At 38.7% G+C, this 15,161-nt stretch overlaps 2 protein-coding genes across 2 annotated transcripts in view; one reads left to right on the top strand and one right to left on the bottom strand.

The window, feature by feature from the left end:
* TRAPPC3L (trafficking protein particle complex 3 like) overlaps window positions 1–15,161 on the top strand; it is a 34,353-nt gene that overhangs the window by 13,408 nt on the left and 5,784 nt on the right. The gene's annotated exons all lie outside the window — the stretch shown is intronic.
* On the bottom strand, window positions 57–13,881 carry CALHM5 (calcium homeostasis modulator family member 5). The gene is made up of 2 exons (XM_016163660.2): window positions 13,218–13,881; window positions 57–9,792 (listed from the first exon to the last, which is right to left on the bottom strand). Exons 1-2 carry the CDS (start codon window positions 13,755–13,757, stop codon window positions 9,403–9,405), a joined length of 930 nt encoding a protein of 309 aa, XP_016019146.2. The 5' UTR covers window positions 13,758–13,881; the 3' UTR covers window positions 57–9,402.

The following is a 15,161-nucleotide window of genomic DNA, read 5'->3' as shown; positions in this document are numbered from 1 at the left end:
CTCTATCATTTAAATAAATTATTTCCATTATTATGGAAAATATTTAAAATGCATCCTCAAATTCATCATGGAAGCAAACTGTCAGGTAGACTCCTTTAGGTTGCTGTCTTTCGGGTTATGGCAGGTCATAAAGGTTTATTGTAAGGCTATTCTGGTACACAACAGCTAGGCCTCATGGAAGAATGGAAACAGGAAAATCCTTTAGTCTATCTTATCTCAGGAGCAGATATTTATTTGCGCGGCTAAGCTGTTCTCTGCTTGTTTTTCTCTTGCAGCTAGCAACTCACTAATAGCTTTCTATTCTTTTCCTTCTCTCCTCCCCAGTGCTTCTGCTACCTCACAGTTTTTGCTGCCTCATGTCTTGTGTTTACTCTCTTTTCTCTGGATATTCTTTGTCTTCTGCCCAATCATCCAAACTGTGGTTTTCTCTGTGTGCCTCATATTCGGCATCCCGAACAGAGAGTCTCTATCTAACCTGTTCAGTCAGTCAGTAGCCCTCTGTTAGGTAGAGTTTTCATGGTAGGCCACTTCCAGGCTTGCAGCCAAACTACGGGCTGACCGCCTGGACTCTCAAATGCCCATCTTCATTCAGTAACTATGGCCAGAACAGAAGGATAATGAGACACAGAACATGACCATCATAGGAAACCCCTAAGGAAGGAGATTTGCATATGAAAAACATTCTGAGATTTTCCAAAATAGGGCAAAGTAATTGTCACAGGCTTTGTTCATGCTGTCTGGAAAATTAGTAACAGTAATTTATGAGCCTTATTTGCCTATGAGCCTGCTGCTCACATTATTTATCTTAACTGGTGCTGGTGTTTGTTTTCCTTTGTCCCAGAAGCTAGAATTCCTGCACAGAATAGTGTAGCAGCCTCCATTTCACATGCTAATGATAAGATTTTGAAGTAGAAAGAATCATCTTTGCTATGCATTTTGCAGATAATAATCAAGTAAGCAAATTCACCGCCCCTCCCCCAAAAAATGTTTCCTCTAGAAAGCATTCTGGGGGAAACCACATTGTTAGTTGAAAGTAAATATTTTAGATCTTCAGCAAGAGTGGAACAGACATTGCTCAGAATAGTAAACCCAGAGAGACACTTTGGTAGAAGTAAGATAACCAAAATCTCCTGGGAAGAATGATGTTGTACTACAATATAGCATTAGATTTTGTTTTGAATTTCTTATAAAGGAACCAATCGGAAAAGTTTGCTGGTTCTCTAATCCTATTGGACTTTTGCGCTCTCTCTCTCTCTCTCTCTCTCTCTCTCTCTCTCTCTCTCTCTCTAAATCTTTTTCAGTTCTTTCTTTTGGCATTCTGTGTTTTTTCAAAGAATGTTACCAGAGGTGCCCTGATTTTTTAGGTAAATAGAAAAGCTGTCCAGGTGAAATGAACTTGAACCAGGCATTCAATCAGAGACATCAGCATATCTTAGGTTTTTCCCTTTCTCTTAAAAACAAAACAAACGGCTTTGTTCTTTATGTATCTGTAGTTTATTTTCCCTTTTCTTTTTTTCTCTCCTTATATTTAGCTTTCTTCATTTTCCAAATAATGTAGCTTCTAAAAATATACTTTCCCCCAAAATCATCATTTTTCACAATTCTGGGTGTAAACCTAAATGTAATACTCCCAGTACAATGCACACTTGAATTATGTTGACAATATAATTCTATGCACAAAATAGGAGGCTTTTTTTGTCCCTGTTCTTTGAATAACCTTTTTTTAAACCAGGATAAAAATTTAAATCTCAATTTTAAAGTTGCCTCCCAAATGACACAAGACAGGCCGAATCCCCTCAAGTGGTCACTCAAGTGGTCTCTCAAGTCTTATACTGAGAGAGAGAGGGCTGTTGACTGAGCACAGGAAAGAATTCAAGCACACACCAGCATTAGAAACAAAAGGAAAGTTTGTTGGAGAAGGAATAATATTCCACAGACAGACATGGTCTCCTCTCAGAGACAGAGAGTGAGAGAGACTAAGAGGGATGGAGAGGGACCAAGAGAGCAAGGCCCCAGTGTTCATGAAATTTAGTTTATGTATGATTCTTAGTTTTTATGAATTACAGTTTAAAGACTTTGTTTACCAATTTTCCTTTAATGGTATGACTATCCATTGTGAAAGGAATGGATATGTAGCATGAAAAGCATGCTAACCTTTGTTCCAAAGGTTCTGCATGGTTTTGGCCTTAAGGAATGAATGGTTGGGTTTGCTTTGTGTAGGGTATGACTTAAATACTCTACTTTCCCTTTACCGTGTGGGTAATGGCTTCTTAGTAACCCCAGCTGGAATCTTCCTTTGTTCTGTAAGTTCCCTCATGGTCTCCCTATAGATCTGATCAACATGCTGCAGGCTCTGAATATAGCTTGATTTAACATTTAGTTCTCATGCCTCCTCCTTACATTACAACCATATCCCCCCACCCCCAAACACTCCTTCTTCTTCCACACAACTTATTTTAAGGGATAGACTAAGAAATGCAGCCTGAATGGCAAAAAATAGAGGGAGATCTAGAACCTTTTTAATTACAAAATAATTCTTGCCCTGCATTAAAATCTCTCATTGATGTGGAAGACTGATTTTTGCTGATAATCCTCTCAAAAGGTGGCTCATTCATGCTTTCACCTCCTCAGGGCTGGGACACATCACCGCCATGCCTAGCTGTCAGCATCATCAGATGATGTTGTGCGCTGGCTCCGCCTTCTACCTTCTTGGCCATTGAGTAGAGGCTCTGTGCTCCCCATACAGATGCTAATGGAGGGCAACTTCCACTCAGCTCAAATCTACTCCACTTCAGGCAGCTCAGTGCTTTACCCAGGATAACCTGCCAGAAAACCCCACAGTGCTTATCTTACTGACAACAAAGAGCTAACACTTGTGACTCTTTTAGATATAAAGATCCCGCTGTCCTAAAATAATTAGGTATCTTGCCACTGTTTTGTACGAGAATAATTTGTAAACAGATACTTGGGATTTAGCCATGTGACTCCTGTGAGGAACTCAGGGGGTGGGGAGAAGAAAAGTCAATGGCTCAGCTATTAATCCTAAGGGCGTCCTGTAAATACAAGTTCACAACCAACAGAGTGGCAACTGGTGACCAGGTCACAGAGAGCAGTTCTCAGCACAGAAGAGGCAGAAGTGGATGTAAGAGTCAGAAAAACATGTGTGCCTCATTCTCAACACCTTCCTGAATAACTGCTTCCTTTAATTCCTCAGCCTAACAGTGAAAGCTAATCTAATCAGATTAAGCCTAAAATACAACATGTCTTTTTGTTTTTCAAAGGTTAACTGAAAATTTAGTGGTAGGAGCCTACTGATTTTTTCCCCACTTTTCCTAACATATGGTATTAGAATAAGTGGGAGCCCTTGATAAACATGGATTGAATTCCATGGAAGTCACACCACCACACAGCATTCCAGAGAAGGCCGGCATCACAGCTGAATGCCAGGCCAGTTTCCTACTTAGTAGCATTTTTAGCAGGGAATAAGGGAATGGAAAAATTTAAACGAAAGAAAAATACTTTATAGTCAAAAAATTCTCAATATTTAAAAAAAATTATGAATATTAACAGCAAGGGCAATTCATAAAGTATTTTGAGAATTCTTACCACTTGGGCCAGAAATATGGCAGATAAATTATTAAGAAATAAAAAACCTCTTTAAATAAACATAACTATTTAGGCTTAATTCTCCCCTCTGAGTAGGCAAGAACAGCCGTATATGAAAACCCACACACTTGAACTATTCCTCTTTGTACCTCTGCGTAGGGTGAAAGAACAAAAGTGTAGGAAGCTTTCTTTTGTGGAAAAGTGAGTAGCCACAGGGTCTGTGGGTTTTGAAGACTGGTTGGGTCTAATCCAACAGATCACATCAATTACTTACGGCAGAGTTCCACTATGAAGACACCTTCAGGAAAATTACTCTTCAGCTTTTATTATGACAGTATTTGTGTAACATTATTTTTCCTCTAGTCACAGGGTTCAAGTCTTAAGGTTCAAGTCTTGGTAAATTCTATAGTTCATCTCTCCTTACTTATGAATGTTCATCTTCCACTCATTTATGATCAGGACTTACAGGAAAGTTGGCTTTAACTAGGCATCTTGTTTCCTTGGTGCTATTATCAAAGATGTTCTAGGGGAAAGTTTTTAATCTTCCAGATATCTCAGCACATGAAAATCTAATCTAAAATTTGCATAATGTTATTAAACAATGTTATCCCAAAAATTTAATTTAAAAAAATGAATAAAGAAGATTTTTAAAAATCTAGTCTATTCCAACTTTCCACTGGGATTCTTGGTTTTCTTTCTATTGCTTAACTTATTTGGATGCAACTAATGAGAGACTGACTTATGAAACAAAGTGTGTGGATTTGTCCATGAAAGAATGTCCAATCTATAGATAAGACTAAGGGTGTTTATTTGAGCCAAATTTTGAGGACACGCTGGAAGCAAAATCTCAACAAATTGAGAACTTGCTCCATGGAATGACAGTTTTGCAGCTTATTTTATACATTAGAATCAAAGGAGAAGACTTAAGGAAGGTGCATAAAATCCATCGATGGTAGATTAAGGAGGCGGAGAAAGCAAAGCAGGGAAATCTCTAGGATTGGAACATGGAAAAACACATACTTCTTTTCCATGGGTGGGTACAGGGTAGTTAATTAACATTTACAGCACACAGAGATGGTATGTGGGGAATGAGATAACAATGAGGGGTTCTGTGGTCTTGTGCCCTGGTGCCTGTGGTTGTGCCTTCGAGAGGTAGGGAAAGAAAATTATTCCAACGTTTCAAATGTATGATGTCCTAGAGGCATAAGAATAATAGGTAAAGTTTACTTACAGAAAAGATAGACCTTTGCTAAGGACGCTGTAGGCCTGGGATGTGACTAACTGCCATGGCCTGCCCAGTTAGGAATTTAAGATCGGACCATTCTGTATAGTTACTTTTGGTAACTATAGACAGAAATATATGCTCTAAAATATATCAACATTTAAATTTGGGGACTATTCTAAATCTTTTATTAACTTTATTACTGAAAATTCCTTCTTTATCAATTGCCATTTTTATCTAAGGAGATATAACAAGAAGTTGACCTCATATATGTAGTGAACTAGAAGAATATAGTTTGAGGACGAATGTCCCAAATATCTAGAAACCAAAGGTGAAAAAATTGCACAGCATGGAAAAGAGGCTTGGGGTCCAGGGAGAGGCCAGGAAACCTGGAGATGAACTTCAATTCCCAGAAGTACACTAAGAAGCCACTTGACTAGTCATTCATGTGCTACTGGCTGTTATGAGTAAGGACAGCAGAGTTGAAAGAAATTCTGAGATGTACTAATGTGATACTCTGCCTTTAAAAAAATGAGGAAACATGCTTTTAACAGCTAAATGAATATTTGAGAATACGCCAACACGATGCAACATTTTATGCGGTAGAAGTTAAGAGTCAGATAATTTCAGGCTCTATCTCTTATCTGAGGCTTAAGCTTAATCTTTTTGAACCTTAGTGCATTCATAAAATAGAAACAGAATAGAAAAAACAAAAATAAAAATAAACCTTCTTTCCAGTATACTTGTGAATTTTAAATATAAATCATATGTAAAGTATCCAGCACATAATATGTTGTTATAAACATTAATTATGTTTTTCCCTTTTTAGTGGGAGAACAAAATTTAGCATAGGATCTCTCTTACAGCTAGGCAAGTGTTCTTTCTGCATAACTCAATTTTAACAAACAACTGAACATTGAAAATATTATTTGAAGATGCCTAAAAGCAGATTTCCTTCCAGACTCAAATATGATATTTTTTATATTTGTAATAATGATGTCCTAACCCCCTCCAAATAGTTTAAATAACCTAGTGCTCTTGATTCAGATTTAATTTTTTTAGTAAACAATATTTCACAGGCGGTACTGTATTCTTACTTGCATTGCATCATTGGGAGGCACATAATACCCAGTTGTCCCATATTTAGGGATGCTAAGATAGATAAGTGATTGCAAGTTTTGTGGTCTTCCCCTCATCATGCTTTCACTTAGAAGTTTAGAATTAATCATTTATTGTTTAGATCCATTATGTCATTAGGAGTTTCAAAATGGTTATTTTCTAATTCTAAGCTTTTCTAATTCTGAAAAGCTCTTCAAAGAATAAAATAAGGATCAGTAAAGCAGAGAGGTATAAAATTGATATGCATAAAGCAATAGCATTTTATGTACCCAAAAAACATCACTTAAAAGACTTAATGGGAAAAAAGAAACCATTTATCATAGCAGCAAAGAATACCAGAAATATATGAAACTCGTAAAACTTATGTGACAAAAGGTAGCCTTTAATAAATGGAAAATAAATAGAAAGGCACCCATATTCTTAGATAGGTTGATAAAAAAACAACAAACCAAGGTGCCTGATTCAGTAGATCTAGGATAGGGCCCAATATTCTGACTTCGTTCTAGCTTTATGCTTTAGAGCAGCTGTTCTCAAGATGTGATCCCTGGACCAACAACATCAGCATTATCTGAGAATTTGTTAGAAATGCAAATTCCCTTACCCCAGACCTATCAAAATAGACAATCTAGGATGGGGCTATGTGCTAACAAGCTCTCCGGATGATCCTGACTTGAGCTAAAGTTTTAGAACCACTGCGCTAGTGCTTCTCAAAGATGCATAAGAATCACCTAACGTCTTGTTAAACTGCAGATTTGATTCAAAAGGTCTGGAATAGGGTCTGATTCTGCATTTCTAACAAGTTCCCTTGTGATGCTGAGGCTCTGAAGACAACATTTGGAGGAGCAAGACTGAAAGGCCAATCTATTTCTGATTTACACAAGGCCAACCAATCCTATTCCCTCCACTCCATTTTTCTTAGGTGTTAATAACAAATAATAGGTCACTTCTCTCAGTAGTATATTTCTTTTAAACAGAATTTAATCAACAGCAGAGTGTTCCTTTTGAACCAAATTTAACCAGAAATAATTAAAAATTAATCTCAGGCTTCGGTGAAATATTTTGGAGAGGAACCTATTCAGCATCTATCAAATCATGCCACAGAGGGTATAGGACTAACTGAAACCTAAAGGAGAAAAAATTGTGAAGGAAAGCCTGTGCATATAAAGAATCTGTATATAAATCTATGTATAAATCCAATTTGACTCTAATTTCTCTCTTTTCTTAAAGTCTGATTATCATATATCATTAGTGTTCAGGCTAACTATTGTTTCATAGTGCTCCAAAGTTTAGTGGCTTAAAAAAACAAACATTTATTTAAGCTCATGATTTCCTGGGTCAGGGATTTGGACAGGACATAGTAGGGACTGCTCTATAATGTCTTCGGCTTCAGATGGTGTGGCTCAAATCTAGAAGGCTGGAATTGCTTCACTAGGACCATAGTTCTGGGGTCTTTTTTCTGGCTCTTGGTTGAGTCATTGGTTCTTCTTCATGTCAGATCTACTGAGGCTGGAATGTCCAAATGGCTTCTTTATTCACATGTTGGGCATCTAAACAGAAATGACTAGAATAGTTGAGGCTGTCCAAGTCTCTCCTTTCCTTTCCTCTCTTTTTTTCTTCTTTTCTCTTCTCTTCTTCAGAGCTTTGTGGATCTCAGGGTAACTAGAATCCTTACATGGGAGCTGGCTTCCACTAGGTTGAGCATTGTAAGAGCCCAAGGCATAAGCTATAACGCTCTTACAAGCTGGCTACATTCTACAGGTTTATAAAGGAAAGATTCGAGGGGAAGAAAATGGGACTCTATCTCTCATTTGGAGCCATTGAGCCATATTTAATTCACCATGCTTAGGTTTTATTAAAGTGAAATCCAGATATACTAAAGATGCACCAAAGTTGGTTTGTCTTGAATCAATATAAATGCAAAATTAACAAATAACAACAGAAAAAACACCACTAGCTGTAAAGCCTTCTTTGAAAGTTCATACTGGCTCAAGAGAGCCCATGGTTAGCATCTCTTTCTAAATCTGCATTCAGTGACATCACCTTAGTAGCTTGAAATTACATCATAGAATTGGCAAACACTTCAAATCAGGACTCCCCCTCCTCCCTCCGAGAACCAGTTGTTAAACATTTATCACGCCATTTTCTGAAACACAAATATTTCAAATACTGTGACTTCACAGCTCCCATTTTCCACCCTCCCACCTACACACACACACACACACACACACACACACACACACACACACACACACACCTGCCCCTGCACCTCCAAATTACCAAGGATATGTTCCAGGACTTATACCTATAGGGTGCTATCTCCAGTTTGGGACAATGTTCCATGGTAATGAGTTCATTCCCAGGATTCTCAAACTAAGAGACAAGGACTCTCAGTGACATAAGGTGTGAGCCACACCAAAGCACATGTGCTTTTTCCTTAAATATCAGTCCCACTCAGAGATTTAGGGGGAATTAAAATATATTTATATCCATATCTACATCTATCTACATATATCATAGACATTTAAACTAATGTGAATATATTACATAGGAGAATAAAAAAATTGCATTATTTCTGATAAACGTAGAACTGCCACACAATTTTACACTGGCACTACTCTGGAAAGTTTCCCCAGACTCCAGTGAGAACCAACTTACCCATTCAGCTTAGTAGGCATTGTGCCCAGGGCCCACGATACCTGCAGGAGCCCACATAACTGTTTTTATTTTTTTTTAAAGTCAGAAGAAAATAATTAAACTTTGGGGTTAAAAAAATATACAAAATTAATATATTTGTCTTTATATCAATATGGCCATGAATATATGTGTGTGTATTTTAATGTAGAAAGGGATCCATGAAGGCAAAAATGCTTAGAGCCCACAAAAGTCACGATACAGCCCTGCCTGCAGGGACACACTTTCATTGAACACTGAAAAGCTCAGTGAAAAGCTCTGAATTCTAGGCATTACATCCTTTTGATGCATTATATTTGGAACTGATGTCTTCAGTTTCTGAATTTCAAATGGTAGAATTTTATACGTCCTTGAAAGGCAGTAGGAAAGATTTCCAGGACAAGGTTTTCTGCTGACTAAGAGTACCTGGCTCACTCACAAGTCACTACTTCTGCCCCCAGATACCATGACCAATATGTACATAGGGCGGTATGAGTCTTGCTGTCAAATCATAAAATTTTAGAACCTGAAGACGTTGAGCCTGACCACTAACCCATGCAAGAGCACCTTTGTCACCATCGTTGACCAGTCACTCAGCCTCAGTCTGAGCACATCCTGACATTGTCCGCTCTTGGGAACTGCAAAGCTGCTTCCCTGTGTTAATGTGTTTTAAAGAAACACTGAATGTGAGAAAACACAGAGTTACCCAGGTTGCTGTTGATGCAGTAGGAAGATGTCAGAATGAGTGTATTTCTGGACACCATGAGCCAGCGACAGCAGGTGAGCTACACATCGTGGGCAGTACCCACAAGGACCAATGCGGTCTCATCGTCCTCAAGGCTGAGTTCCAGTCCATCCTCCACCACCCTATGGAGGGTGCTGTAGTGTTGCTGGCTTTGGTTGAAAGAATGCAGCTGTGAAGCAGCCTCCCAGGCTGCAAAAGTGGGCATGGGGAAGACATCTGGCCTCTTATTTTCAAAAAAACATTTCAGATTTCTCTCACTCAACTTGCTGGCATAGTCCAGGAACACTTTTTCCAACTGCTCCTTCTCCTTTTGGGCATACGTCTTCCAGAAACTCATCTGAAGGTAGCTTACTTTAGATCGGCAGCGAGCATAACAAGTGGTGAGCAGAGAGAAAAAAGATGCTGAGCAAATCAGGCACCATCCTAGAATCTTAGAAAGAAAGAAATATTGAAGACATGTAAAAGCAATGCCACTTCCCATGGATCTGGGGAGAGGTTATTGGGAAGTATATGGCTACATCACCACCACAGTCAGTTGAAATTCTTCATCTTAATTTTTTAATGACACATTTTTAGTAGTCAAGATAAAGTTAGAGTTTACCTAATTATTCTCCATCTTGCCCACCATTTCTGGTATGCAAAGAAACAACTGGCAGGCAAATTATAAAAAAACACAAAGTATAGATTATCCAAGAATCAGATAAACCAAGACCTCAAATAGTATTAGCTATTAGAGGAAAGAATTATAAACATGATCATTTGAGCAAATGACCAGTTCCTTAGCCAGGTGTTTTCAGGCATTGATAAATGCATATACGTGGTTAGTGACTGATTTTTTCCCCATGTTCCATTGTTTACAGGGGACAGCAACCCTCTCTGAGAGAAATATCATTACTCATTATCAATGATAAAGCAAGACAAACATAATACAATAAGGAAACTGAAACTATAAGAATTGAAAGCCTGCATAAAAGATGAGAAAAAAAAATTGCAGTCATTTCGAACCATCAGGATTATTGATCCTGAATTTGAAAATTAGAAAAAATAAATTTCTCTCTGAATATGAACCAGTTCAGCTGGGCTTTTTTCTGAATATTAAAAATGGAAGTCTAGATAACTTATCTTCTAAACTTTTGCTGTTATTTTAATTGTATTTTTCACAATTGGAATTAATTTCATATTTAGACAACTAACAAAGGTCTTTCAAAGTTTCTCTCGACATTTCAGTGAAATTACCCTTAGTATTTCTCAGTAGACAGGCCTACTTGATAATAGATACAAAAAATCTGCAAATAAATCCATTCAGACAGTGACAGGACCACAAATTACTCCAATACTTTAAACCAGTGGTTCCCACACTCTGGCTCAGATAAGAGAGTCATTGTAAAGGTCTCAGATGCCACATGAATGTCAACTCTGGATTGGCACTGGTTGGGTTTAAATATGAGCTTTCCCCTTACTATGGGTGTTCTCTGTGTCTTAGTTTCCTCAATCATAAAAATTGGGGTTACCTACCTCAGAGGGTAATTTGGGGGATTAAAATGACATGATGTAGACATACAGGTGTATTTAGTAAGTATTAGCTGTTGTCACATTGTGTTATTTTTCAAATGTATATAGGTGTGTGTAAAAGCATTATTGAACTCATGTATCTTTCTGTCATTATGATTAACGAAAGAGGCACAGTTACCATTGTGTGAAAATCCTCATATTTACCTTGAATCATTTGCGATTGGCTACCTCAGAGCTTCCTCTTTTCTTTATCCTCTTCCTCCCTTGTTCCCCACCACTAGGCCTCCTGTGGGCCAGTAGGCCATCTCACCTCAGTACCTGAGCCAATTCTGTTTGAGTTATATATACTATTTGATGAGCTTCAGACCCCCCTCCCTCCGCCGCATGATCCTAGCATTGCCTTGCTCTCCTGAGCCCTCTTGTTCTTCCCCAGTTCATAGTGTTCAGCATGTAACCAGATATGGTAGATGCTCCCACCCCAGCCCTCAGTAGTGTTCCATTCTGCATGAGCCTCTTCCTCAAACCCTGGCAGTTTTCTCACCAATTTAGAACACATACTACTGTGTGTCAGCAGCTTTATGCCATTTATGTTTGCTATCTATATACCTTTCAGCAACCCCCCAAGGTAGGGTATAATTACCCCCAACTGGAGGAAATAGGGGCTCAGAGAGGTCAAACCACTAGCTCTAGGTCATATAGCTGGTCAGTGGAAGAGTCAAGACTCAAACCCAAGCCTAGCCAGCTCCAAGGCCAAGCTCTTTCCACTACTACTACACTCTACCTCTCTTAAGAGTAGAGCATCACCCAGCTGGATTTCTTGTTTCTCTGCCCCTCCCACGGATGGGGCACTTTTTTCACTCCCAGATACATACCCAATTATTACTTTAGACTGTTTGTTGCTCTTCCTGTGTGAACCACTGTGGTCGACACCTGCTATTGTTACAGGTCTTCCTGTTCACATCCCTCACACATCCTCCCCTACGAATCATCCCCAGGCCCTTCTCAAGCTGCTGAAAAGCAAACAGGTCAGTGCACCCAGGCTAAGCTATGACAGCACATGCATGATTTCCTTATGTTGATGTTTAGAGAAGAAAAGCTCACACAGTAATAAGTGCTTGGATCTGGCACTAACTGAATGGAGCCTGGTGCCTAGGGACATAAATCATAAATCACTCATTGTGTCATAATGTTCCTAATTAATACCTCCCTTCAATAAAAGAAGGGAGCCTGGCATGTTTGCTTTGTGCGTTAAACAAAAGACTTTGTAGTATTTCTAGGTTTATCAGTTTATTAAAAGTGTATGACTATACTGACAACCAGCTTAAAAATGTATGATGTTAGAAACAGACTTTGCCTTGATGTGTCATTGTTAAGATAAATCCTTGTTGAAAAGTAAAATTATACCATTTTCAGTGCATTTATTCTGAAACATATAGTATTCCTGACCAACTGGGGATCTGTTTATCCACTCTCGTTGCTTGCTTTGGTTTTGGAAATGAAATCCCTACTACTTACAAGTAGAAATTCAGTCTTTTCCTGAGGCCAGGGCAAGGCTTTACATCTGGATTTGTGCTCTTGTACCTGGAAGGATGACAAGCTACTTCCCCTCATCAATTAGGTAAAGCTATGATTTCCTTCTGTTAAATAAAACAATGCCCCAAATCTTCAGCTTCTAAAGTAATATAAGGACTTCTTTAGCAGTGCAGCACAAAGAGCATAATAAGTAATCTCCCTAGAGAGGACCACTTTTCCCCACGGCTATTTAAAGACTGTCAATTCCTCCCTCATATGGGAAATTCTTCTCAATCTTGACAATATTTATACATAGAGATAGCAATTGCCAGAAATTATTCAGAGGAATTTCTATATTAATTATAGTACATGAAACTTTGCAAAGTATTAGTTCATTTGGGTCAGCTATATTTTAATAGATGAATGCTATGCATGTGTGTTTTTCTGAGAAATCAGTTTGAAAATAAACCATTGATACAAGGCAGTAATTTCTAATAACAGCTGCCCTTAACACTCAATTAAGAGTTAGTGTTATGCATCATTTATAAAGTCAACCCATAGAGGTTGTTTTAAAGTACTTAAGTATTTACATATACATAACCCAGAAGATATTTTCTTTTTCAGAAATAGAGAAGACAATTCAATCATCAATTTTACTGAGCCATCCACCCTCTAAAAAGCTTTTCCTGAGATTGTCTTAACACTGCATCTGTTCCAGTTTTCATGTATCAAAATGTTCTAGCAAGATTCAGACTCAACCTTGGCTAAAAATAGAACAGAGAGAATACTGCAAGCTGCTAGGAAAAGGCGAGCCTGTCTTTTCGTTTTTACCTGAGACTGGGCTTGCAGGGACAGTTTCAGTTCTTCGGTGTCCACGGGTGTCATGCTGGTTTTGCCACATGATACTTTGTAAAGTTCTTCCCGGCATTCTTTGGGCTTGCCCTCGCAGATCAGTCCCAGCAGTCTTGAACTCTTCGTCCCGCTCATGGCACATTCATAAAAAGTCCCATTGAGTAAAGCCACAGAGAGCCACATCACTGGAGCCACCAATGAACTCAGAGTGATCTGGCCAAGGACATAGAAGAAGCGGCAGCTGTGGCCTCTGGGGAAGATTTTCCTGGGATTCACGCAGCAGCCTGTGAAGAGTCTCCACGACCTGCCGTTCAGAAAGAATCCCAGGATTAGTAACACCCAGGCGGGAGCAAAAAGGAAAACCAGCCCGTAGACCACATTCTCAGAGCTGCAGGGGCACTTAAATGCCACGAGGGAAAAGAGACGCTCACTTCCCAGGGTCAGCAGAGCCAAAAAGCTGTAGCCAATAACAGTTTTCTGGTTGAGGATGGATTTTAAAATCCCATAAAAAGCATCCATGTTGGATATAAAGAGGGAAAATGTTTTGCCTTATTTATTGGCAGAGCAGCTATGGCTGTGCTGTGGCCAAGGGTGGAGCTCTTCCTTCATTAGAAACAACAGTCCTCCTTCTCAGACTGAATTCGGCCAGATAAGGAAACAATGTCATTCCCTTGGAATGAGTCTTTCCCAATTGCTTTAGATAATGCCTCCTACTGCTGGGTATTGGGTCATGGAACTAAAGCCGAAACACTGAGAATTAAGAGTGAATTCAAAGTGCACAGGCTCCATTTTATGTTATTTTTGTGCAGCTTAGATTGAGAATTTGAAAGAAATTCTCTCTCTCACAAATAAAAGCCAAAGAATTTTCCAGTCCGAGGAATCAATATTAGCAAAAATGGGTTTCAGCCAACTGGTTGAGAGCCAGATCATTCTCCAAGCCTGAGGTTTCATGATGGTTTTTTTCTCTTGCTGCTTGACTTAAAATCTGGGAGATTCATTTTATATCCTTTTAAGCTGGCTGGTGTCAGAGACTTCAACCAAATTTTAGGATCCGGGCTATTTGAAATTTATATGAAAAAGTGTAGGGAGCATTAGACTTTTGAATAAAAGACAAAATGAGAAGAGTCCTCATCATTTCTTTCTTAGGCTCTCGCAGTAACCTCTTGATTGCTATCTCTGTGTTTGACGTCATACCCACCTGCCCCCCGCCCCAACCCAAAATCTATCCTCCATGATGACGGGAAGGAGAGCCCTCTAAAACGGAAGTTTAATTCGGCTTTAGCTTACTCATGGCTTTGGGCATCCCCACTGCCCACAAGCTGATAAATGCCAACCTCCTATGAACCTTATGGCGTTTCATGCCCATGATTTGTTCTACCCAGAACAGCACCGCCGCCACCTCCCCTCAGCCTCACTTTGTTCACCTGAAAAACTCTCACTCAATATTCATGAACAAGGTAGAATTTTCTTCCTTTGCAATTATTTCTGGGATTACTTCCTATAATACATAACATTGTACTTGTAGGACTTAACCGTACTGTCACACCAATTTGTTTAATACCTATAACTCCTTTTCAGCTATGAGCTCTTATAAACAGGAACTACATTTTATTAACTTTTGTATTCTGAGCCTAAACATGATGTCAAACACAGTATGGATGCTCATTCAATAATTTGTTTTTCAAATAGTTATTGAACTCCCACTGTGTGCCAGGCGCTATGTTAGACAGACAGTGCTCATCGAGTACCTATTGAATGAACGAATGAATGAATGAATCTTTTAGTACTTCTATTTAGAAACAATTTAAGGTAATTGTTTCCATTTATCTTTTATACTGGTGTCAATTTAAAAATTAAATGAATTAAGGCACTTGAAAGATGACAACATAACAACCCGATACATTTTCATTAATAAATTTCAAA

This window comes from Rousettus aegyptiacus, unplaced genomic scaffold (assembly GCF_014176215.1).
Source record: "Rousettus aegyptiacus isolate mRouAeg1 unplaced genomic scaffold, mRouAeg1.p scaffold_m13_p_1, whole genome shotgun sequence".
Lineage (NCBI taxonomy): Eukaryota > Metazoa > Chordata > Mammalia > Chiroptera > Pteropodidae > Rousettus > Rousettus aegyptiacus.
Note: the sequence above shows the minus strand (reverse complement) of the source record. Positions and strands in the feature narration are given on the sequence as shown.